Source organism: Saccostrea cucullata, unplaced genomic scaffold (genome assembly GCF_032062105.1).
Source record: "Saccostrea cucullata isolate Sc308-1 unplaced genomic scaffold, CSIRO_AGI_Scuc_v1 ctg1315, whole genome shotgun sequence".
Classification (NCBI taxonomy): domain Eukaryota; kingdom Metazoa; phylum Mollusca; class Bivalvia; order Ostreida; family Ostreidae; genus Saccostrea; species Saccostrea cuccullata.
The window spans coordinates 210,350-237,661 of record NW_026927353.1 but is presented as its reverse complement, the minus strand read 5'-3'; the positions used below and the strand labels follow the sequence as shown (position 1 = coordinate 237,661).

At 33.5% G+C, this 27,312-nt stretch overlaps 1 protein-coding gene across 1 annotated transcript in view; it reads right to left on the bottom strand.

The window, feature by feature from the left end:
• Positions 1-23,173, bottom strand: part of LOC134274186 (transient receptor potential cation channel subfamily M member 2-like) — a 31,074-nt gene extending 7,901 nt beyond the window's left edge. The window contains exons 1-16 of the mRNA XM_062756440.1: positions 23,162-23,173; positions 22,844-23,075; positions 19,507-19,682; positions 19,019-19,154; positions 17,968-18,115; positions 14,142-14,253; positions 13,871-13,973; positions 13,340-13,563; positions 8,768-8,875; positions 8,604-8,660; positions 8,288-8,462; positions 5,558-5,863; positions 5,120-5,219; positions 3,928-4,132; positions 970-1,104; positions 541-687 (exon numbers count right to left, since the gene is read on the bottom strand). Of these exons, the coding sequence (XP_062612424.1) occupies positions 541-687; positions 970-1,104; positions 3,928-4,132; positions 5,120-5,219; positions 5,558-5,863; positions 8,288-8,462; positions 8,604-8,660; positions 8,768-8,875; positions 13,340-13,563; positions 13,871-13,973; positions 14,142-14,253; positions 17,968-18,115; positions 19,019-19,154; positions 19,507-19,682; positions 22,844-23,075; positions 23,162-23,173 (2,376 nt within the window). The remainder of the gene's footprint in view (positions 1-540; positions 688-969; positions 1,105-3,927; positions 4,133-5,119; positions 5,220-5,557; positions 5,864-8,287; positions 8,463-8,603; positions 8,661-8,767; positions 8,876-13,339; positions 13,564-13,870; positions 13,974-14,141; positions 14,254-17,967; positions 18,116-19,018; positions 19,155-19,506; positions 19,683-22,843; positions 23,076-23,161) is intronic.
• Positions 23,174-27,312: the final 4,139 nt, after the last annotated feature.

Here is a 27,312-nt window from a genome sequence, read left to right as displayed (position 1 = left end):
TTTTCCTGTATCATTTTAAATATTATATGCCTTTGTTAACATAGATAGAAGTTCATTCATACAGATAAACAGAGGAGAACGGAAGACCGTTTTTGTTGCTGTAGCTACAACAGTCTAGTTTTATCTAATTTTCCTCCTTTCATGTTTGCTTTTCACTGGTTTCTATCTTTTTTCATATCCAACTAGAACAGCTTTGGTATAAAGTCAAAGTTCCTCCAGCAAACAGCATACAAATGTATATGATTGCTTCTCTTGGATACCTGATGTGGTAAAGGGTTTTTTTTTTGAGGACCGGGATCTAGGTGGTCATTCAAGTCGAAACTGATAATAATTTTTAAAAAAAGAAGTTTTCGTAGATTGTTGATAATGGTCTTTTTTTGTAGGGGGCGATCAGTTTATTTCACGACCCCCTTCTCTTTCTTTGATGCTACTAGCAAGATTTGTTGACTCATAACAAGTATGTGAGTATATTCGAAAGTTTAAACTCTTAAATATCAGAAGGAACATGTCATCTACCTGAATTAGGATTGTTATACGAACCACAAATGGGCGATACTCTTCAAGAAGGTCTCCTACCCCCCAAATGTAAACAATGTATTCCATTGCTCTGGCGGAGTCCCGTTTGTAGTGACTAACACTTGTCAACACAAAGTCACTGTACGACACCAGCACACCAAAAAATATTACCTATATCAAAGAAGAATGTTTTAAAGGAAACATTTTGTCAGATTTTAATTTTTACATTTTTAAAAATGTTCCTCTCAGAACTGTTAATTGGCTTGAACGACTGAATGTAAATGACAAGACTGTCTTTTGATATTGTTCCCTGAGTTATCTCCATTGATGAATTCTTCATCAAATGAGACTAAATTATAAAATGATACTTAACCACCCCCCACCCCCACCCCGCCCCTTCGATGAGCCTTTACAAAGATAATTGAATTCATTATATAAGAAAATTCTACTTACATAGTTTATGATGTACCGTATTTTAGGAGACCATTTAGGTCGAAATGCTTCTTGCTTGCAGCAACAAGGCTTGAAGCAACCACAGACACATGTGTCTTCTGAGACTTTTTCATCTTGTTCATTGTCTGTTTCAGTCTGGAATTAAGTATAGAAAATTGAATTATGGAAACTGCACCATTTACCTTAAAAAACAAACAAAAAGGGACACAAGGTTTTCCTAGTATAGAAGGAAATATTAGGTAACATGTCTGAGTATTTTGGACAGATTTAACAAAGCGAAATTGAATGCGTAATAAAGTAAATACTGTATACAGGGTTATTTTTGCCCTTTTGAACTTATGAACAGTTTTGCCCCGTTTTAAATTCGCCCAGTCATAGTTCTGCTTAAGAGTTTATGAGGGTTAATATTGAATTCGCCCCTTTATAAATTCGCCCAATCAAGGAGAGGGCGAAAATAAAACGTAGGCGAAAATTTTCCTGTATACAGTATTTAAGATTGACCTTTTTCTTCATTTTATATCCAATAAAGTGTAATGAAATCTGTTTTATGCCCTTATAAACGAAGTTTTGGAGGTACATGCATATGCTGTATACTTTTTGTCCTGTCCGTCCGTTTGTCTGCATGTCTGTTTGTCCGCAAAAACTTAAATCTTGCCCATGATTTTTGACTTGATGTGTTAAGGCTTTCATTTTCACATGTGTAATCCTTGCGAAAAGACCTATCTCTGTGTACCACCAAATTTGACTTCGTGACCATGACCCTAGAGTTAGGCCGACTTTAACAAAAATCGTCAGCTTTGACCAAGTGTCTTTAAATTTTTAGTACCAGGGCGTTAATATTTCTCAGAAGTATTCCTTGTGAAAAAGACCGTTCATTGGGTACCAATTATTTTGACCTGAAGTTTTCACTTGCATTTGAAAAATTTCAACCCTCACTATAATTTGCCATACGGGGGCGTCTGTGTTTCATAAAAACATCTTGTTTTTAACTTCAAGTGGTATTGATTTCCTAAAACTTAAATAAATACTTTAACCCAACAGAAATAACGAATGATGCATATAATAGGTATATGCAAACAATATGCCAGACATTTGTTAAAGCAGTTTTCTTTTCTGTTTTTTTTAACAAGGGGCCTATGGGCCTTATAGGTCACCTGAGCATCATGCAACAACTTTCAAATTATTGAATTTGGTTTATGTTTTAAGCTAGATGCTATGGCATTCACAAATCTGAAAGAGGCACCATTGCTAATCATAATTATACACTTAGCAATTGTTTAGTTTGTTTACTTAAAATGGATAAGCAGGGTAGGGGAACAAAAAAGTATGTCAACTAATCAGTAATATTCAGCAATAATCAGTAGTGCTCCTACCATACATGAACCCCTGACCCTAGGTCTACACATTGCACAATTTTTGAAAAGGCACACTTACTTATCAAAAATGTTTGATTAATACCAAGGAGCAGATTTCAAACAATTCATTTTCAGTATATAAGTAGAGCACCCCCTCCCCATTTTGGTCTCTCTGACCCAGGGGCCTTGAAATTCACAATTCTGGAAGAAGAGCCCATCCCATCATAACTATGTTACTAGTTCATTGTACTTATTACCTAGGAGTAGAGAAAAAGATTTTCATAGATGTAATGTATTTTCACCATATAATCATTATAGAGCCACATCCTAACACCATAACCCCTGACCCTGGGGCCATAAAATTCACAATTTTGGTAGAAGCATTCTTGCTCATCATAACTATGTCCTTAATTAGATTATTTAATACTCAGAAGCAGAGAAGAAGATTTTCAAAGATTTAATGCATTTTCACTATATAATCAATTGAGCCCCGCCCTAACACCAGAACCGCTGACCCTGGGGCCATGAATTTCACAATTTTGGTAGAGGCACTCTTGCTCATCATAACTATGTACTTAGTTAGTTTATCAAATACTCAGAAACAGAGAAGAAGATTTTTAAAGATTTAATGCATTTTCTCTATATAATCAATAGAGCCCCGCCCTAACACCATAACCCCTGACCCTGGGGCCATGAATTTCACAATTTTGGTAGAGGCACTCTTGCTATCATAACTATGAACTTAATTAGTTTATTTAATACTCAGGAACAGAGAAGAAGACTTTCAAAGAAATAATGCATTTTCACAATATAATCAATAGTGCCCCGCCCTAACACCATAACCCCTGACCCTGGGGCCATAAAATTCACAATTTTGGTAGAGGCACTCTTGCTCATCATAACTATGAACTTAATTAGTTTATTTAATACCCAGGAGCAGAGAAGAAGATTTTCAAAGAATTAATGCATTTTCACTATATAATCAATAGAGCCCCGCCCTAACCCAGAGCCCCTGACCCTGGGGCCATGAATTTCACAATTTTGGTAGAGGACTCAATGCTGATTACAATCATACCAACAGTTTGATTGCTTGATGTCTGGGAGTAAAGAAGAAGATTTTTAAAGATTGCACTAATTTTAGTGGTTTTTGCCCCACCCCCAGGCCCCAGGGGGGCAGGGACCACGAAATTCACAATTTTTGTTCCCCTTCACCCATAGATGTTATATGCCAAAATTGGTTGAAATTGGTTCAGTGGTTTCAGAGAAGAAGCTGAAAATGTTTAAATGTTAACGCACGACGGACGACGACGGACAAAAACAGATAGCAATAGGTCACCTGAGTTTACTCAGGTGACCTAATAAAAAATGCACATCTTAAAAATAGATCCACCAGTCCATTTAGCATATGGCTTAGGGAAATAGTTAATACGTCACAATTTTTAAAGTTTATAAACGTCTTTCCCCATTTCCGCCAAGATAAACTATATCATAATAAGTTTTATCAACATTACTTAAAACCTTTGTATTTTATAAAGATTTGGAATGCTTATAAAGATATAAAACCTCAAAAGAGACAATTTAACACAACAATCTAAAGCCTTACATTTCTAGCGTGCCAGACCATATCCATGTATCGTTGAGAACAGGGATGCGCAATCACATCATACAAAAGATTTTCATATGCAAAGGTTAAAGGTGTTGTTTTTACTCCAAATACGGTACATTCCTCGTCCATTGCTGCGATGGCGCATTTTTCATTCTCTTGATACATCAAGTCCAACAGCATTTGAACTCGCTCTTCAAATAATCTAAAAGAAGAGTTACATTTAAGCATTGAATTCAAATTTTGGGATGTCTTCGGTCCTATAACACACCTGGCCGTGCCGACAAATTGAATACCGCGCGTTAGCGCGATATGATAATTTGTCGGCACGGCCAGGTGTGTTATAGGACCGAAGACATACCAAAATATGAATTCAATACTTATATTTACATTCTTTAATTTTTCCTCTTCATAATTGTTTATTTCTGAAAACTTTAATGTTAATTTAGCACCCTTCAAAACTGGTGTGCTTTAAAGACGTAAGAGCCGTTTGTGACGTCGTAAAGTTAATAACGCAAACGAACATTGCGAGGAAAAAAAGTGAGAAATCAATTTTAGATGCACATTTGTTGTATTTTTACGTTAATTCAACAGGGTTAATTTTTCTTTATTAAATTGTGTCAAATCATGTACATGTTGGTGTTTATAAAGTATTGAAAATGCATATAGTCCCTACTGTGTATTCTAACGCACGGTGACAAGGTTTCGCGTGTGTTATAGTGATTTGAACGTCGTGAATTTCTAACGCATTTCATAAAGAAAATTACAATGAATGTAAATATTTCATAACGACGTTGATTTTTCTATGACGTCTTTTTTTAAGTTTAAAGATTATGAAATGTATTACCATCTTCATCCTAAAATAAAGTACATAGCTCTTTATCAATTATGGCTCAATCAATGATACAAAGAAGCAATGGTTTAAAGAAGATATTTATATATTTTATATGATAGTTTCCCATGCTTTTGATCCCTTCTCTCTGACCAAAGTAAACTATTTGAAAGTAAGCGACCCAGTTACATGTAAAAAGGCTGTTTTGACATAATTTAGTCCTCTTTTCCAAGAATCTTTGGAAACAGGTCTAACATGAGGTGAGCAGGGGGAGAATTGGTAAGGTGGGCTCATGTACATGTCAGTAGAAAGATTCGATGATAGATAAGAAGATCAAGACGGAAACAGGTTATCAATTACCCAGCATGCTCTTCAAAATGTCTGGAAAGGTTATGTTCATTGTAATCATCTGCCTTTTCAGATAATTTTCTCAACAAGACGGTGCATATTAGACTGGACACTGTCAAACAATTTATTAATTTAGTTTATACGGCATCATGCAATGTAAATCATAATGAAATAAAAAGAAGAAATAAAACACAAAAATGATATGAAGAAATATATAGGAATTTAGGAATTTTTCCTCTACTAATATCACTTCACGAAACTTTTTTCCTTGCATAAACCTTAGTGTTGGTCAAGAACTGGATACAATTAAATTTATGAGTATTTAACACGCTGTATGGTCAGTTATTGCAGAGGGTATTTCCCAAATCCGACAGAGTGTAGAAACAAAGAACGAAAATTACAAAAGAGGGTGATATTTTGTAAATGGAACCAAGTTTTACGTGTATGTACCTAAATGGTTGTTTCCGTGCAACCAAAAAAGTTCAGCAATTTCCTCTCGCTGAGCGAAAATTGCCCAGAGTAATAAGGCTTTGTTGATGTCATCTTCTGATGGTTTCTTCTTTCTCTCGCCTTTTTTAACGTCCAGTCTGCTTCCAGATTGCTTTTCATTGGTAACTATATCTGGCCTTAACACGTACTCGTTTGTGCTTTTTTCTCCATCGGTGCTATCCGCAGTGCTTTTTACCGTGTAAAGTCTGCTTCTTAATTGATCGGTCCATTTGTTATCCCTTTTCATCTCCTTGGGTTCTTCCTCAGCTTTTGTTAAAAGTAATTTTATTAAAATAGTAATAATTATTTACTTTTTTACCTTTGTTATGTATGTTTCATAACTAGGACCTTTTTTATGCGCCCGGATCGATAGATCGGGGCGTATATTGCTTCTGTACTGTCTGTCTGTTTGTCTCTTTGTCTGTCTGTTGTCAACCTTTACCTTCGCCATAACTTTTGAGCAGTGAGAGATAGCGACTTCATGTTTGATATGCCTACTCCACTTATCAAGTTCTTTCAAATGACACCAAGGTCAGTGACCTTTCACCTTGACCTATATGCTTAAAATAAATTTTTCGAAGTTTCACCATAACTTTTGAACCATAAGAGATTGAGAGTTCGTCTTTGGTATGCATTATCCACTGATTAAAATTAAGTTCTTTCGTATGACACCAAGGTCAATGACCTTTTGACCTTGACTGTGACTTCTATGCTACAAATAGCTTTTTCAAACTTTGTTGCCGCAGGGCACATAGTGTTTCACAAACATATCTTGTTAGTTTTTGTTAAGAGCTAAATTACTTTTTCAGGTAAAAGACTATTGCTAATGCAATACTCAAAGAATACTTGTTTATTTACCTTTTTTACAAATAAATGTACCTTAGATCATAGCGACTGCTTTTTTCTTGGACAGTAGCTAGTGATGCCTTTCCCTGATTAGTCCATACTCATTTAGTACTCATGCACTTCCTAATATAATTTTTTATTATATTAAGGTAGTACACAATAGTACGGCCAATTTTTTCCTAAACTTCATTTTTTCTGAAACTTTGATATTGTGTTTTAGGTTCTATGTTCAAATTTAAACACATTTTTTTTTTTTGCCATTATAGTTTGGAGAATGGCCTTTCAGACCCCCGTGAGAAGATTGTGAAACTAGACATTTGACTTGAGAATGATCCTTATTTCAACATTGGTAATATATCTATTGCAAATTTGTGTAATATTGTTTATACAACCTTTCTCTTACTTAAACTCAGTAAGTTGTATTGTTACTGGAAAATTTGAGTAAAAAATTCTGTAAATATAGAACATACATAGCGTCGGCGTTGAAAATTCACCTGACAATATTCTACACTTGAAGTTTTCTGAACACTAAATTTTTACAAAAATTCAACAGAATGATTCAAATGGGTCATAGAATAAAATGCGAAAAAATGAAGAAAACTGAACCAGCTATTTGAGATATTTTGGCGATTTAAAAAATTTCAATGGAAAAAAAGTAAAATATTCAGTAGCTGACGTCACAATATTTGACCTCTTGATATGACCCTAACCTTTATAGTACATAAAGAAGGGAGACTTCTTATATATATGTCCAAATATCAGCCCACTATTTATGGAACAAAAGATATACTGCATTTAATAACAAGGATGTGCATGCTTGTTTATTCCATTTAGATAGCGCAAACACATTCTGAAATGTAAGCTCTCAAGTGACCAATATATATGATTCTCTCTTTTTATGTGCCCGGATCGATAGATCCGAGGCATATATTGTTTTTGTCCTGTCTGTTTGTCTGCCTGTCTGTTGTCAACTTTAACCTTCGCCATGACTTTTGAATCATGAGAGATAGTGACTTCATATTTAGTATGCATACTCCACCAATGAAGCTGTTTCAAATGACATAAAGGTCAATGACCTTGTGACCTTGACTGTGACCTATATGCTAAAAATAGCTTTTTGAACTTTCGCCATAACTTTTGAACCATGAAAGGTAGAGACTTTATATTTGGTATGCATACTCAATTAGTGAAGCTCTTCCAAATGACATCAAGGTATATGACCTTGTGACCTTGACTGTGACCTATATGCTTAAAATAGCTTTTTAGAACTTTCGCCTTAACTTTAGGAAGAGTCCCTATGATTGGTATGCATTCTTAACTAATAAAGCTCTTTCAAATGACATCAAGGTGTATGACCTTGTGACCTTGACTGTGTCCTACATGCTAAAAATAGCTTTTTTTGTACCTTCACCATAACTTTTGAACCATGAAAGATAGAGACTTCATAGTTGGTATGCTTACTTCACTGATTAAGTTCTTTCAAAAGACACCAAGGTCAATGACTTTGTGACCCTGACTGTGACTTATCTGCTAAAGATAGTTTATTGAACTTTGTTGCCGCCGGGCGCATAGTGTTTCACAAACACATCTTGTTTTTTCAAAAAATATGATGAAAAGATGCTGCAACTTATTTTTCTTACAAGGATCATTAATTGCTGTCAATATAGTAATATTTTTCTTTTTTCTCCTGTACTTTTTAAAGAATGGGTTAAAATAGAATCCATGAGTGTTTTGTGCTACCTTAATTAAAATGTAAACATTGTTTGGATGTCAATGTATTTGATTTTCTCAAAAAGGAGCGAAGCAAAATATATTTTTATGTCCATTTCATTCAACTCTTCTTACCATTGTATTTCAACAAGTAACAACATAACGATCTGACGGCGCGGGAGACTTTGCGATAGTGGTCCATTTTCTGTTCCTCCATCGACATTTCCTCGTCTCCAATTTCCCGGCTATGAGGTTTGAAATCCATATCCTCTGTAACATGAAGAACCGTGTCTGGTGCGATTGCAATTTTCTATAATTTAGAAGAAAATATTTTTAAAAGTGAAATTTTTTATACCTTTTTTTAATGAACTGATAGAAGTTCTTTACTTTTAAATTAATTTTTTTAAGAAGAAAGAATTTGTTTCTTTTTGTTAGTGGTTCATTGACTTACAACGAAGTCTTCCCAGTTCCGCCTACAACAATATCTAGTTTTTGTGACTGGGAAAGTCTGTATAGAGGAAAATTATAAACCACATTAGATATAGATATGTTTTGTAGCACAACTTAAATACATACATTGAAAATGAAACAAAAAATATCACTCCTTGGTCTTACCTTAGCGTAAAGTTTTGCTAGGTAAGTGGCTTTAAACTTCACTTCTTCAGAAACCAAGGCATTGACGTAATCACATCTATTTGTCTTCAAGGCCTGGTACAGCAAGAACTTGAGAACGAAAAGTCAAACATATCTATATAAGGCACGTACATGTAGCATCGGGGGGATGCTCTCCCTTTTCTGTTGCAATATAGTCAAATAAGGGAAAGGTAGTGAGCTAGTAAACAATTTTGTTTTGAAAGAAGGTGGCACCAATTAACCAACCAACCTACGCTTGGGTTCCCCAAAAAATATATTATATGAAAAGATTCTACATGTAACTGTTTCAACACAACATAGACTGGTGATAAATGTGTACTTATTCAATAAAGGTAAACACTGTATATACATTTGTAATGTTAAAAAATTCCAAAGCTGTCCTCCATAAAAACACATTGAAAAAAATTTCTGTTAACGTAATCATAAACCTCAAAGCTTTTCTTTCTAAATAAAGTGTACACTCTTTAAATCCCAACTAATTCACAGGACGAAACACCACCTTTAAGCAGTCGCTTAATGGTGGCTTAATGGTGGCTTATAGGTGCTTAATGGAATTAACACCATTAAGCTACCATTAAGCTGCAACTTACAGGTGCTTAATGTCCACACTTCATTAAGCTACCATTAAGCCACCTTTAAGCTGAGCTTAATGGTTACTTAATGGTCAAACCTCATTAATTTTTTACGCATCTTATATCGAATCTTTGAACTAACTTTTTAAGTTATTTCAATATCATTTACGCAAAATCTATTTCAACTCATAATTTTGTCTCGATCGTAATTTCTATATAACATTTTTGTCAACACGCATAAACTCGGGCAATGAGAACAAAGTTAGCTAATAGCCATAGGGGCTTGCTCCCGGTGTCTAATAATTATTTATTTTAAAAAATCATTTACAGTAATAATAAAACAAGACATGCTTTATCATTACCGTATATGATTTTATTTGAAATAAATAATTATTACATGCGTTGTTTTTATTATTAGTGTATATGATTTTTTCTGAAATAAATAATTATTACACGCCGGGAGCAAGCCACTGTGAAATATTTTAATTTTTCACTACCGAAAATCAAATTGAAAATTATCTTTATCCATGAACACAAAATATATATTACTTCTTAAAAAAAAAAAGATGGTATTTTTTTTTCATGTGTTAAAAGCAACATTCTACAACAGAATTCACAGGAATATAAAGTCATATGTTCTCATGAAAAAAAAAATCTCTCTTTTTTTGGGGGGGGGGGGGGACTACCGGTATAAAAAAGTTAAGTTATCAAAGATTGACTTTTACATCATGAATAATTTGAATTAATTCGTTATTTTAAAAATTATATAATGCAGCGGAAAGTATCTGTCAAAATCTCGTCGGTCTTCAATGACTGTTATTTCAAAGTCGATTTTCAGAAGAACAGCCGATCAGATTAAACATGACATCCGACCAGATTTATACACACTGGGAATCGGGGTAAGATTAACAGTGTACAGTATACCGACTGGTCAGACAATAAACCTTAATTAGGTGTGTCCACCGTCCCTGGTTAACTAATAGGAAACTATACATAGACAACGTACACTGACAGATTTTGATGATCAATTATTTTTACAAAATTTAAATTTAACGCAAGCATATAACCAATTAAAAATTATGATTCATTGTAAAAGGACAATTATTTTTATACCCATTATGATACAGAAAGAATTTAAACTGAATTTGATATTCTAAAAAAGTTTTTGTAAACGTAACCAGGTAACAGATTGTCACTAAATTGTATACACAAAAACCGTTAATATCCGCAGCATATAAAACAGTAGAATTTGGTTTTTTTTTCATCTTTCTTTTTCGATGATAGATTTTATGCTTCATCTAATTTCAATCATGATTTAATGCTTACATATATAAATCTTCGAATAACAGAGCGAAGAATTCATTACATCAATCTAAAAGCGGAACTCAACGGTTTAGAAATATTAATGTGATATAAGCCTTTTAAAAAGACCCATAAATAAAATTGTTTACATTTTGATTAATAAATCAGTTCAAGCCTTTGGAAATGTTCAACAAAATGAATACTTTTACAAGTCCAAATAAATTTTGTGATCAATTAAGGTTTAATATTTTCGATTAAAATTAAGAGCACTGATAGCCTAATGGGTAAGGCAACTGCCATCTACTCCAAAGGTCGTGGGTTCGCGCCCCACATCCGACCACCTTTTTTTTTTTTTTTTTTTTGAATTTTGCATTTCGTTCTTTTTCATTATTTTTACCAAATCAAGATATGTGTGAACTCGACATTTATAATTTTGATAATAAATCGCTCTAAAAATAATAATTCACCAATAAAAACAGTATTATCGACTGCGTAATGGTGGCTTAATGGTAGCTTAATGGTGGCTTAATGGAGTTTGGACATTACGCACGTGTAAGTGTGGCTTAATGGTAGGTTAATGGTGACTTAATGGTGATATAAAAGCTACCATTAAGGACCTGTAAGCCACCATTAAGCTACATTTAAGCACCCATTAAGGACTTTGAGATGGCTTAATGGTAACTTAATGGTGGTGTAAATGTTACTTAAAGGTGCTTAATGGTGACTTAAAGACAACCATTAAACCATCATTAAGGACCTATAAGCCACCATTAAACCAGGCTTAAAGGGTGTGTTTCATCTTGTGATTCCAATTGGATCATTTAAATCCCTACTCAATCATTCGATTTATTAATAGATAAGTTAACAATTTAAAACAAGAGGCCCATGGGCCTTATAGGTCACCTGAGCATCATGCAACAACTTTCAAATGATTGAATTTGGTTCATGTTTTAGGCTAGATGACATTCACAATTTTGAAAGAGGCACCATTGTTAATCATAACTATACACTTAACAATTGCTTAGTTTGTTTACTTAATACCCATAAGCAGGGTAGGGGAACAAAAAATGCATTTCAACCAATCAGTAGTATTCAACAATAATCAGAAGTGCCTCTACCTCACATGAACCCCTGACCCTAAGTCTACACATTGCACAACTTTTGAAAAGGCACACTTGCTTATCAAAAATATTTGATTAATACCAAAGAGCAGATTTCAAACAATTCATTTTCAGTATATAAGTAGAGCCCCCCCCCCCTTTTGGTATCTCTGACGCAAGGGCCTTGAAATTCACAATTCTGGAAGAAGAGCCCTTGCACACCATAACTATATAGGTAGTTCATCTGTTTATTACCCCAGGAGTAGAGAAAAAGATTTTCATAGATGTAATGTATTTTCACTATAGAATTATTATAGAGCCACACCTTAACACCATAACCCCTGACCCTGGGGACATAAAATTCTCAATTTTGGAAGAGGCACTCTTGCTCATCATAACTATTTACTTAATTAATACCCAGAAGCAGAGAAGAAGATTTTCAAAGAATTAATGCATTTTCACTATATGATCAATAGAGCCCCGCCTTAACATCAGAACCCCTGACACTGGGGCCATAAAATTCACAATTTTGGTAGAGGCACTCTTGCTCATCATAACTATGTCCTTAGCTAGTTTATTTAATTCCTAAGAGCAGAGAAGAAGATGTTCAAAGATTTGATACATTTTCACTATATAATCAATAGAGCCCCCCCCCCCCCAGGCCAGAACCCCTGACCCTGGGGCCATAAAATTCACAATTTTGGTAGAGGCACTCTTGCTCATCATATCTATTTACTTAATTAGTTTATTTAGTACTTGGGAACAGAGAAGATTTTCAAAGAAATAATGCATTTTCACTATATATAATCAATAGAGCCCTGCCCTAACACCTTAACCCCTGACTCTGGGGCCATAAAATTCACAATATTGGTAGAGGCACTCTTGCTCATCATAACTATTTACTTAGTTAGTTTATTTAATACCCAGAAGCAGAGAAAAAGATTTTCAAAGAATTCATGTATTTTCACTATATAATCAATAGAGCCCCCCCCCCACACCAGAACCCTTGACCCTGGGGCCATAAAATTCATAATTTTGGTAGAGGCACTCTTGCGTATCATATCTATGTACTTAGTTTATTTAATACCTAGGAGCAGAGAAGAAGATTTTCAAAGAAATAATGCATTTTCACTATATAATCAATATTGCCCCGCCCTAGCACTAGAACCCCTGACCCTGGGGCCATGAATTTCACAATTTTGGTAGAGGACTCAATGTTGATTACAATCATACCAACAGTTTGACTGCTTGATGTCCAGGAGTAAAGAAGAAGATTTTTTTAAAGATTGCACTAATTTTTGTGGTTTTGGCCCCACCCCAGGCACCAGGGGCACAGGGACCATGAAATTCACAATTTTTGTTCCCCTTTACCCACAGATGCTGTATACCAAATTTGGTTAAAATTGGTTCAGCGGTTTCAGAGAAGAAGCTGAAAATGTTTAAATGTTAACGCACGATGAATGACGGACGACGACGGACGAAAATGGATAGCAATAGGTCACTTGAGTTTACTCAGGTGACCTAATGAGCTTTAATAAGGAAAAAAAATTCATATTTACATATCCATAATCCAGTAGTTTTCCTATGTGTTGTAGATATTGATATCCAAAGTAGAAAAACAGAGGCACCGAGACCGGCATCGCATCCGACTGTATGATGTAATCAGAAGTAGACAAACATTTCCGGAACTGTCTCTTCTTGAACTTCTTTCTGCCAAGCTTCTGTTCATTCACACAAGCAATGGGCTCTTCAGGCACTGTGGTTCTTGTGTGTTTACGTTTGCCTATTAAAAAATTATCTGCTGAAAACTTAAAACAAGGAAAAGGACTTATCTACATATTTGGTTACATTTAACTTGCAGTGAAATATTATTAAAGAGCAAGGATCACTTTATACATCAATTACTCTGTATATATACCATTTAAAAAAAAACAGTACATGTATGTCCTATTTCAAATTTAAAAATCAGTATTCATAAGAGAGTTAAAGCTTTTATTCCCTGTATTCAGGTTTCAGGAATGAAATATGAATGAAAATTCGATGAGTGATATCAAAGAGCTAGAGGAGAAACATATCTTATATCTCTTTACCTTTGTCGTTGACTTGAGAGTGGGCCGAGGCGCGGACCACAGCTTCTCCGATCACTTGAAGGAAAGAACCTGCTGTTTTATTCTCTACATCAAATATGTTAACCTGAAATGTAACAAATCTAGCCACATAATGGACATGTTTGAAAATTATACAATTATTTTTTGACTTGTCCTCTTTCTCAATAATCCTCATCACTATACTGTAAGAGTTGAAATATAGTTTTTTTAGGTAAAAATTATAATTTCGTTTTACTACGAATATATATATTACTAGATTTTCAGAAGATTTGATCTGTTCAAGGCTTTCCCTCAGTGAATCAAAGGTCTCATTTCGAAATCGAATTCCAAATAGAAGGGCTGCATTGGTTTTTAGAGATTCGGGCCTAAAAGAAACAAGAGACCCATGGGCCTTACAGGTCACCTGAGCATCATGCAACAACTTTCGAGTGATTGAATTTGCTTCATATCTTAAGCTAGATGCTATGGCATTCACAATTTTGAAAGAGGCACCATTGCTCATCATAACGTCAGACTTAAATACTTAGCAATTGCTTAGTTTGGTTACTTAATACCCATAGGCAGGGTAGGGGAACAAAAATGCATTACAACTACATGTAATCAGTAATATTCAGCAATAATCAGTAGTGTCCCTAACACTATGACATAAACCCCTGACCTTAGGTCCATACATTGAACAACTTTCAAAAAGGCACCCTTGCTTATCAAAAAATAATGTTTGATTAATACAAAGGAGCAGATTTCAAACAATTAATTCATTATCAGTATATAAGTAGAGCCCCCCCCCCGGTCCCCCTGACCCTGGGGCCTTGTTTTTCACAATTCTCGAGAAAGGGCCCTTGCTCATCATAACTATATAGGTAGTTCATTTGCTTAATAACCAGGGGTAGCAGAGAAGAAAATTTTCAAAGATTTTCAAAGATTTAATGTCTTTTCATTATATAATGATAATAAAACACCAGAACCTCTGACCCTGGGGCTATGTTTTTCACAATTCTGGAAAAGACACTCTTGCATTTGACACAGTTGATCATGAATGATATTTTGTGTGAGAAACTTAGTGCCATTGGTACTCAATCAATCGAATGGTTTAAATCATATATGTGCAACAGGAAACAACTTGTAAATGTTAATAATACAAATTCTACATTATGTGATGTAACATGCGGAGTACCTCAGGGAAGTTTGCTTGGGCCTCTTTTGTTTTTGATTTATGTCAATGACTTACATACTTGTATAGACCATGAATGTAAAGTGCTTTTATATGCTGATGATACTGCTATACTTTTTTCCCACAAAGATCCAGATGTTATTTCTAAAAACTCTCTTGTATGTTAGAACTCATTTTGTTTGGTACTCGACGAAAACTTGATAAGTTTAATCTTGAATCTTTTTCATTATTTTGTAATGGAGTCAGAATTGAAACAAAAACATGTGTGAAATATTTGGGTGTATTTTTAGATAATATACTCTCTGGTGAAAAAATTGTTGAAAATATTATCAGCAAGACCAATCAGCGACTGAAATTTCTTTTTAGATATAAAGATTGTTTAACTTTTTTGTCAAGAAAATATTTATGTACAGCTTTAATCCAGTGTCATTTTGACTGTGCTTGCTCTTGTTGGTATGAAGGTTTGACAAAAAATATGAAAAATAGACTACTAGTTGCTCAAAATAAAGTTATCAGGTTTATACTCAATAGCCTTCAAAGGAAGAGAATTACTTTTGACGAATGTGTAGGCTTCTTGAATTTCGGTAATAGAGTTTCTCAACTTAATCAAGTTTTTATTTTTTTTTTCTTGAGAAATGTCCAAATTATTTATCTGAGCATTTTATTCAAAATTCTACAAGAACAACTAGAACAACTAGGTCCAGCAAGTTGAACTTTTTTATCCCAAGAATTGTTAAGTCAGAGTCGGATACTTTCTACTATAATGGTATCAAGGAGTGGAATTCACTTCCAGATGAGATAAAATCCATCAAAAACAAAGCTGTTTTCAAAAAAGAATTAAAAAAACACCTTTTATTTAAAATGCGCTCAATATCTGAAAATGAGTTTTTATTCTATTAGCTTCCTAAAACATATATATTGTCTTATTCATTTATGTTTAATTTATTCTTATTTATATCATAGCATTTAGTGCTAAGTAGGTTAATTACTATTACAATTTATGAGGACCCCATTGGAAATAAGCACATTATTGCTTTTATGGGTCATCCTCGGGTAAATGGCTATACTTAGTACAAAAATTATATAGTTACCCGCCATTCTCTTTTAGATACACTGAATTAAATGTTTTTTCTTGAGTACTTGTTTTTTATGAAATAATGCCAGTGTTTTATTACAATTGTATTTTTTACGAAATCTTATGATTTTTTTGGATTCCATGTGCCAATTATGTTCTAATGTTTCTATCTTATGTTTCATATATGACTTGTGCCATTTCCTGAATAAACAAACAAACAAACTTTCCCATCATAACTTTGTACTTACGTAGTTTATTTAATACATGGAGCAGTGAAGAAGACTTTCAAAGAATTAATGTATTTTCACTATATAATCAATAGAGCCCCGCCCTAACACCAGAACCCCCTACCCTGGGGCCATAAAATTCACAATTTTGTAAGAGGCACTCTTGCCCATCATAACTATCTACTTTGTTAGTCTATTTAATGCCCAGGAGCAGAGAAGAAGACTTTCAAAGATTGAATGTATTTTCACTATATAATCAATAGAGCCCCGCAATAACACCAGAACCCCTGACCCTGGGGCCATGAAATTCACAACTTTAAAAGAGGCACTTTTGCCCATCATAACTATGTACTTAGTTTGTTTATTTAATACCCAGGGGCAGAGAAGAAAATTTTCAAAGAATTAATTCATTTTCACTATATAATCAATAGAGCCCCGCCCTAACACAAAAATCCCTGACCCTGGGGCCATAAAATTCACAAATTTGGAAGAGGTTACCTTATTCAACGTAATTATGTACTTATTCAATTTATTTAATGCCCAGGAGCAGAGAAGATTTTCAAAGATTTAATGTATTTTCACTATGTAATCAATAGAGCACCGCCCAAACACAAAAATCCCTGACCCTGGGGCCATAAAATTCACAATTTTGGAAGAGGTACTCTTGCTCATCATGGCTATGCACTTAGCTAGTTTCTTTAATACCTAGGAGCAAAGAAGAAGATTTTCAAAGAATTCATGTATTTTCACTATATAATCAATACTAACACCAGAACCCCTGACCCTGGGGCAATAAAATTCAAAATTTTGTAAGAGGCAGCCTTATTCAACAAAACTATGTACTTGGTTTGTTTATTTAATGCCAAGGAGCAGAGAAGACGATTTTCAAAGAAATAATGCATGTTCACTATCTATCTCGTATATAGCCCCGCCCTAGCACTAGAACCCCTGACCCCGGGGCCATGAATTTCATAATTTTGGTAGACGACTCAATGCTAATTACAATCATGCAAACAGTTTGACTGCTTGATGTCCAGGAGTAATGAATAAGATTTTTAAAAATTGTATCAATTTTAATGGTTTTGGCCCCACCCCTCAGGCGTCAGGGGGCAGGGACCATGAAATTCACAATTTTTGTTCCCCTTTATCCATAGATGCTTTATGCCAAAATTGGTTCAGTGGTTTCAGAGAAGAAGCTTAAAATGTTCAAATGTTAACACACAACGGACGTTGACGAACGAAAACGGATAGCAATAGGTCATCTGCGTTTACTCAGGTGACCTAAAAAGGTTTTGTAGGTCAAGACTCGGTTATGAAGCCATATATCATTTTTCTTTTTTCCTCAAATTATTGCAAATGTCTTAAAGTGTTTCAAGATTGAATTACCTGTACCATATCTGCGATTTACATTAAGGTTTGAAATAAGGAAAAAAAGGTTCATATTCAATAATATAGATCTTAAAACAATTAAATATCTCGATGAAAAAAATGTTTTTCTTTTCTTACTCAATACTTTTAACAAAAGTAAACTAGTACTTTATAATATGGGAATCAGTATTTTGGTATGCTAATTACGTTTGATTTTTAACTAAAATACTAGTGATACTTCTCGATGTAGTCCACTGTGAGATCAGCCGCCTTTCCTGAACCCTTTACGATCACCACAGGCAAATTTCTGTTTACAGACTCGGCTATACCGTGGATGCTGTTTAAATCACCTTCCACTAAGATTCGAACAACTGGGATAGGTAAATCTGAGGACAAAAATAAAGAAATATCTATAAACTCACAATTGTGTGTACAGACTTCACAAAGGAGATAAAGGAATATGTTTGAAAGCATTCCCCCGTTTATTCAAATGACATTTCTGCTACGACATCCGACTTATCTTTTGTAAATTTTTCACAAATAAAGCTCTTACATATATAACAATGCAACAGATGCATCTATTCCCTAGAAAGAATGATGGCTCAGGGAGGTAAAAAGTAGTTTTAGTACAAGATGTGTTTGTGAAACACTGATGCCCCCCGTATGGCAGGTTATGGCGAGGGTTGAATTCTCTCAAATTCATGTCAAATCCCAAAGATCAGTGTCATTTCTAGGAATACACCTGTACTGTAAAATATAAATACCCTAGTTCTAACTGTTCAAAAATAATGACCAAGTTAAAGTTTTAAAAAGTGGGTCAAACTCTTAGGTCAAGGTCACAAGGTAAAAAATATTTATACCAGCTGAAAGGTCTTGTTACAATAAATGCATATGTGAAGTATGAAATTTCTAGCTCTAATTGTTCAAAAGTTAAGGGCAAGATTAAAGTGTGGTATTTTTTTGTAAAAGTAGTTCAAACTTCACGGTCAAGATGAAGAAGTCAAATTTGGTGGTACCCAAATAATTGTATTGTCACAAGGAATACACTAAAGAAATACTGGTATGAAAGTCATAGCCCCACTCCCTCAATAGCTTTGGGCTCGGTTAAAGTTGACAAAAGACAGACAGAAAAAAAAGCTAGACAGACAAACAGATGGGACAAATCAATATACCCCCGGGATCTCTCGATCCAGAGGCATAAAAATAATAATTTATCATTGTATCTTGACATTTCAAAAGGAATAGCATGTAAATTTCCATTCATATATTCCATTGAAGTTTAAATGTACCCAATTTCAGCTCCCCCTCGTCCATAAAAGAAACCGTCTGGTTATGAATGTAGCTTTCTAGCTGTAAGCGATACTCATCGAATTTCTCTGGATCCCCATGAAACATACATTCAATGAGGCCCGTCAATTGTGTCGGCTACAATTTAAATAAATGAATATGTAGATAGATATGCGCGAATATAAAGTTCTCGCTAATCAAAGTTTTTTGTCAAAACATGTGGGCCGTGTATATATTTTAATTAACAGTTTCTACATGGCATCTTTTACACATGCACACTATGTTCACATTGAAATGGAAATTCGAAATGTTTGCCTTAATATCGATTACTTCCTTATTTGCTGCTTAATCAATCCGTATTAATTATATTATAAATGAAAAATTATAGATGTTTTAGTATCACCCACAAAAATATGTAAACTTACTATGCATTGAAGAAAATGGTTAAAACAGGTGGCCTGTCTTAACTTCAAAACTTATATTACAAAACCTTTCTGTCCTTTTTGGAATCGTTTTCAAAAGAAAGCGTAATTGGTTTAATTGGAAAAGATTCAGCTTCCTTTGGATACGAATGTAGATTTTCTAAATGGGTATATGTATCAAATGCTTCTGAAATCATCGAAGACACGGTGCTTTTACGACTTCCACAATACAGAATCCATGTATCTATAAATTTAAAGAAAACATTATCAATGCCTCATAAGTTATTAAAAGTTATAGGGTTGTTCATAAAGTTTTTCTGTATGTACAAAAAAATTCAACGTATTCTTTTGTTTAAATTCAAAACAAAAAAGGAAGTGCCAAATACATAGCTATGGCACGCCAAATTCACAAATCTAGCAAACTTAGTTAAACCTAGTTTCACAATTGATAAAATAGGTTTATCGACTGTAAACTATAGTTTACAAACCAAAAACTATAGTTAACGGTTCGTTAAGTATAGTTTTCATCTGTAAAACTATATTTAACGGTTGTTAACTATAGTTTACGAATGCTAATCTAAGTTTATCTGTCTGCAATAAACGTTAACAATAGATTTTGTTGATAAACAGATTCACTTCTGTTAACTTTAATTCACGATCGTTAACTATAGTTAAGAGTTGTAAACCATAGTTTACAAATCGTGAATCTGTATTTATCAGATAATCTATGTTTTGCGATCGCAAATGATTGTTTTCGGTGTTAAGTATATTTTACGGTATTGAAACAGATTATCGCGTTAACTATGGTTTACAAATGTAAAATATAGATTAACGTTGTTACTATATTTAACAGTCCGTAAACTATAGTTTACAACCGATAAACCTAGTTTATCGACTGTGAAACTATGATTAGCTCATTTTTGTGAATTTGGCGTGCTAAACATAGTTTCACAATTGATAAACTAGATTTATCGACTGTAAACTATAGTTACTAACCCCGAACTATGGTTTACAATACGTTAAGTATAGTTTTCATCTGTAAAACTATATTTAACGTTTGTTAACTATAGTTAACGAATGATAATCTAAGTTAATCTGTCTTTAATAAAACGTTAACAATAGATTTTGTTGATAAACATAGATTCACGTCTGTAAACTATGATTTTCGATCGTTAACTAAAGTTGAGAGTTGTAAACCATAGTTTACAATCTTGAAACTGTAATTATCAGATAATCTATGTTTTGCGATCGCAAATGATTGTTTTCGGTGATAAGTATATTTTCCGGTTGTGAAACATAGATTATCGCGTTAACTATAGTTTACAGGTGTAAAATATAGATTAACGTTGTTAACTATAGTTTACAGTCCGTAAACTATAGTTTACAATCGATAAACCTAGCTTATCGACTGTGAAACTATGTTTTGCTCATTTTTGTGAATTTGGCGTGCCATACATAGCCCTTTTTAAAGGTGCACTGATACCTCTTGCATTCTTCGATCTTATTCCGGATCTTGGCCGAGTTCCAATTTACCATCACAATATCATTGAAAATTATTGAATATACTCTTTATTTGAAGGGATATTTACTTTTAAATTGGACGAATTAGAGACGGGTGCAAAGCTGACATTTTTTTTTATTGAAAAGACTTTCTTACACGTCATTTTAGATTTATAAATTATTTTGCAAGCAACAAGACAGTAAAGCTGCCAAAACAAGCACTAAATCAGCTATGTTAACATGATTGATTTTAATTTCTATATATGAATTTTAGTTAAAATCTTCTGAAATTACGTTTATTATTATGACCTGTGCAAGGATTTACAGATACTCTGTAGTTATCACTCTTGTCTTCTACTCTTATCTGTCTATCATTCTCCCGATAATCTTGGTCATATCCTTTGCATGGGAAGAGATAATGTTTTTTTTTTTATATTTCACATGTACATTACCCGTGACAAAATTTTCTCAAATAAACTATGGATTTGGCCCTTTGACCTTCAAGTCAGAGTTTTAAATTTTTTTTCAATTTGTCAAAACTTTTGATAGAGAAAGAAAGGACTTTTATATTAAACATACATGTGTATGTATTACCTGCGACCATACCTTATTCACTAAATAATTATGTAGTATGATTTTTGACCCTATGTCCTTGACCTTCTTTTCAAAAATCTTGATTGAGAAGAGATGGGGCTATCGTGTTTGATATGCACATTACCTATATCAAGATTTCTCCGAGTTTGCTATTTTTTACCCTTGACATTCATATTTGACCCAATTTTCAAAAATTTTAATTTATGATATATTCAAGTTTGCCATTTGATAGAACTTTCATATTTATCACAATATGCCATAACTAATGTCATCCACCCCAGTATGACAGCGAGAGCGGGGAACCACAATTCTCTGAAAGATTATCTTTAATGAACCATCTCTTATTGCAGATGATATTTATTCTGTAGATAAGTTCATGGCTCGAAGACGTGATGAAGGTTGGGCCTTTTTTAAGGAGGCTTGGGGGTCAACAAATTTACCACAAACTAACCACCAGATTTAATTTATTTTCTTAGATACGGTATCCTAAGCCGTCAACTATCATTTGGCAGAGAAAAAATTCATACATTTTAATTTAAAAATTTGATCATTTTTGTATATCTTTATATGGAGCTCTATTTTTAAAGGAGATCGAAATAGTTTGAAAATGGCTGCCACCCCAAGCCTCTTTAAGTGCAGAATTCCAATCTGATTCAAATACCCATTTAATGCAATATAATTTTATGAAAATTAGAAAATGTACAGAGAAGATATGACTTTTTTATACAACTCCCAGAACCCTTTATTTTACAAATAGTTAAATAAAACTAATCACAATACTGTTGAAAGTGTATGTATATTGCACTTGTAAAAGGTACAGGAAATTAGAGAGCAGTAATAATTTTTTAAGTTTCATGCTTCAGAAAATCCAGGGACCCGTTTAACAACAGAACTTACGACTAAGACCTTTGTTAATTAACTACTGCTTAATTAATGAATTTTTTCAAAGTATGTCGCGGGCAATCCTTTTCTACTTTAAAATGCTTTAATTAAATATCAGAGTATTATGTATCTTTTGGGGATAGAAATCCTTAAATGTTTTTTTTTTGTAGAATTTCTTTTCAACATGATTGGTCACGTGCATATATTGCGAATTAAATAGAAATTAGCATCTATATACTACATTCATACATAATTAAGTTTCAGTATTTTCATTTCATAATGAAAGAATGTGCAGATTCTCGGCGGTGACTAGAAATTTAAAGCAAGCACATATTCAAAAAACAAACAAACAAACAAACAACAATACACGAACAAACAAAAACAAAACAAAGCAAAAACAAAAAAGTCAAATAAAATATTATTGCTTACCCCCTCCGCTGTACTTTGCAGCCTCTATAAGCGCTGTTTGGAATACATCTCGTGACCAAACTTTAGGAACGAAGGTTTCTGAATCCCCAACTACGGACAGAACAAGTTTTGGTCGTTTCTTGTATGTTTTCTCCAATATCTGCCATATTTCTTCTACCTTTGAAACAAAAACATCAAAAATATGTAATAGCTTGTCACACAGTCGAGTTGTACTGACTTTCAAACCTGCCTCCTCTTTTGTTAAGTCTTAAAATTTTGCTATGTAAATTCTTATTTTTTTTTCTTTTAAATTCACATTTTGGTCTGGCTTCTACTTACCTCTTCGTCCATTTTTTTTATTCAGGAAAAAGTCTTCACTTTCTTTCTCTAAAGTATTGACCGCTATGCATTATTTTGTTGTTGCATTAACGGCCATGGTGAAGAAATGAGCGCTTGCTTTGAATTCTCAAGTATTATATAATTAGATTTTTTAAATTATCATTTGGTGAAGGTCGATCGAACTCTACTTCCTGGTTAGTTTGTCAGTTATACAAATGTCACCAGCCAAAAATTTAGGAGGACGAGGTTTTAATTATTCCACGCATGCAAACCTTAAATTAAGAAGATTTTATCCTTCCAAGATCTCCTCCGTGAAATAGTTTTACTTTCAGAATACGTAAAGTACACAAAAATGTTCGGATTTGTTAATACTGTGGCTTTAAAGAAAATATTTATTCCATGCAAAAGAATCAAATTACATTTCAAGAGGCTGGATGTTCGTGGCCATTTTAAGACTATTTTGATCTTTCTTAGAAGAAGAGCTCCATATAAAAATATAATAAAATGATCAGATTTTAAAACTAAAGTTAATGAAATTTTTCTTTGCCAAATGATAGTTGACAGCTTAAGATATCATATCCCAAAATTTAAGTTATATCTGGTAGTTAATAAATAAAATAATTTGTTTACCCCCTAGCCTCCTTAAACTCTTGTGACTAATACATCAAATAGAAGGACAAGAAACATAATTCAGTGCAGTCTATTTTAAGAAAACTCATTGACATACTTTACATTGCAAAACACAAACGATGTTCAATAAAAAACAAAGAGATAAGAGATATCTTTTTGTGCAGTCTTTTAATGTTTGATAAAGCATATCTTCAACTTCATTATTGAATGCATGTTCATAACGCTTCCACGGACCGGTTTTAACATGATATTTTCTCTCTGTATTTCCATTTGTTAAACCTTTAGCGAGGCCTTTGAATATTTATAAGACACAAATAATAATACAACCAACATGTGCTTCTGTATTAGGAATCTACCACCAACGTCGAATAATAACACAATAGAGATAGATCTAAATAAGGGACCAGGATAAATTAATCAAAATTGGACCGGTACAAACAGGCATGGGACAATGATTTTTTTTTCATCAAACAAAACCAAGGGGCGAAAATATTTCCAGCATTAAATACCCATTAGGCAAACATTTTTTAAAATGCATAACAGAGCACTTAACATAATAGACACATTTATACTCATAGTTAAGCTCTTTGTTCAGCCCCAAATAAAATGAGATCATCAACTATGCAGTTTAATTTCGATTTAAAATTTAGGGCGAAAGAAGTTATTTCCCCAATTAACCAACATCCAAATAACGTAATATTATACAAGTGCATTCTATATTTATACAGGTTTCAACAAAACCGGTGAAAGAAAAAATCTATTAAATGCTTAATGAATTTCGGATTCTTTAAGTCTATTGAAAACAAGTCGGTAGCTAACCAAAAAAAAAACTTCGGGGGATTTAAATGAAGGCTGTCAAATCTAAACCAAACCAATTTGATTGATCGTGGTTACTACACATTTCGTGTTTTTCCAGTAGGAAATCAAATCAATCTTAAAATCAGTTTTAGTTTTTGACACATTCAAAAACTAGCATAATGTTTTATATTGGTAGCAGCAATAAACACATACCCATGTACAGAAACATTTTTTTTAATTTAAAATCTCAAAAATAAGATATAACTTGTGTATTCATAAATATAAAGTTCAAAATTTGTTCTGTATTATTGAATTTTATAAGGGAAACTGAATATTAATTGTTTTCTCCTGACCTAATGATAATTAAACCAGTAATACAGCTTTCTTCATCCATGTTAGAGTGTAAAGATAATTTTCTTGTTACAAGTCTATTAACACATGACCCTTGAAAATACACTGTACCAAATTCTTTATCTCGGCCATTAAGCCGAAAAATGTCATTCGAATTACGACTGCTGAAGAAATCAAAGTACTGAAAGTACTGATAGACGGAGGCTTAACATGAACATGATTGTTTGTCTTTTGGGAATTTTTTATTCATATTGTGACCCCAACATTTGCCTAAGGGTAGTTGGCCATATCTTTTGAACAGTAGATACCAGGACATTTATACTTCATATATGTATTCTTGGTGGAAAGACCTTTCATTGGATATTAACAACCTTGACCTTTTGACCTTGACCTTCGAGATTTCATACTTATGAAAAAACTTTAACCTTGGCCATAACTTTTGAATGGTAAGGGATATTGTGCTTTCATACTTCACATATGTAATCCTTGTAAGAAGACCCTACATTGGATACCAAGAACTTTGACCCTTTGACCTTGAAGTTTGACCTACTTTTATATAGCACATCTTGAGAATTACTTTTAAAGCTTTAGGGTTAGTGCTTTCATACTTTAAATATTTAATCCTTATGACAAGACCTTTCATTTTATAGCAAGACATTTGACCTTGGAGTTTGGCTACTTTGAAAAAAAATATCCTTTGTCATAACTTTTGAAGGGTTAGGGCTTCATACTTCACATACTGCTAGTATGTATTCTTTGTGGAAAGACTTTTCATTGCATACCAACAATCATGACCTTTTGACCCTTACCTTGGCGATTTCCGTACCTATGGAGTAACTTTAGCCTTAGCCTACTTTCATATTTCACAATTGTATTTCTAGTAAGAATACCCTACTTTTGGTACCAATATATTAAATTTGCATTTAAGAAAAGTTTAATCTTTGCTGTATTATAACACGGGGGGCAACAGTGTTTCACAAACACATCTTCATTTATGTTATCGTGGTCTGATGTTTAATTATGTAATTTACCGAATTCCTATTTTTCATCAAAAGAACAAACCACTCTAATTGTTAGTGACTCATGGTAAGAGCTTCCTGAAATGTGAGAAAGCCAAAAAGTACTTTAGCATCTCTAAATCTTCAGGACTAAAATGAGCTGAGGTACAAGCAATCAGATATATCAATGCATAGATCTACATGCACATTCAACTTTTAATTAACAATTCTGTTGTGTTGGGTATGAACATGAAGAGGATGCAAATATTTTCAACATTATGAAAAATATTAAGCAGAACAAATGCCTGTTTGGGTGCAGGTCATGAAATGTACTAAGCTGTACAGGTATTTGTTGTCCAGTGCGCATCAATCCTGAATTCCAATTTCTTACTTGACTGGTGATACCTTTAAAAAACATTTGCATCTTGGTGAAAGTTGACTCCGCAAAATGTGCCATCCCATTGTTTAAGTTTTATAAAGTGATTACACCGCCTTTACTAGATATCGCGGATTCAACGATACCCTTATATCCAGTGTTATACGCGATTTTACGGATAATACCCAATTTCGTTGAAAATCCTTCCCGTTTCAGAGGCGGATCCAGCCATGTTTGAAAGGGGGGTTCCAGGGTTGTACTGTCTCTGTACACCCCCCCCCCTAAACACACTCTCAAACAAAGATTCACACACACGTATGGAAGATCTTAAGTTTCGGTAAATAATATCTGTTTACGTCCATTTATTTCTTTGGAATGGTACCTCTACTCCGAATTAAAAAAAAAATTAAAAAATTACTGAAGCCTTAAATTTGAATGGATTTGCAGCATTTCCAAAGAGTACAACAACTTTTCTTTTGTAATTTAAAAAAAAAATTGGGGTGGGGTGCGGGTTGGGTTTAAAACAAAGAGTTGCATGTTAGTTCCCTCAAAATCTACTGATGAGCCCGCATGGGGCGAAAGCGCTTTAGATAAAAGTTTGAGTTTATCATTTGAATTTGGATTTTATTTTATCCCTATACCAAGGAAAAATAATTTTTTTGAATATATATATATATATATATATATATATATATATATATATATATATATATATATATATATATATATATATAAGTAGAATGTTTTCTACTATTCTTTCATAAAAAAAAGGAATATAAGAGTGGAAGAACTTAATGTGTGAGAATCTATCTATTCAATATATAAGTTAGACGTACAAATACATGTTTCTTAATTTATTCTCGGAAAACGTTTCATTCTCTCTCTCTCTCTCTCCATTTGACAAAAAATAAAGGGGGCTTCCAACCCCCGGGACACCCCCCCTGGATCCGCCAATGAACCGTTTACAAGCATTCACCCAACCTTGACACTTTTTCAAT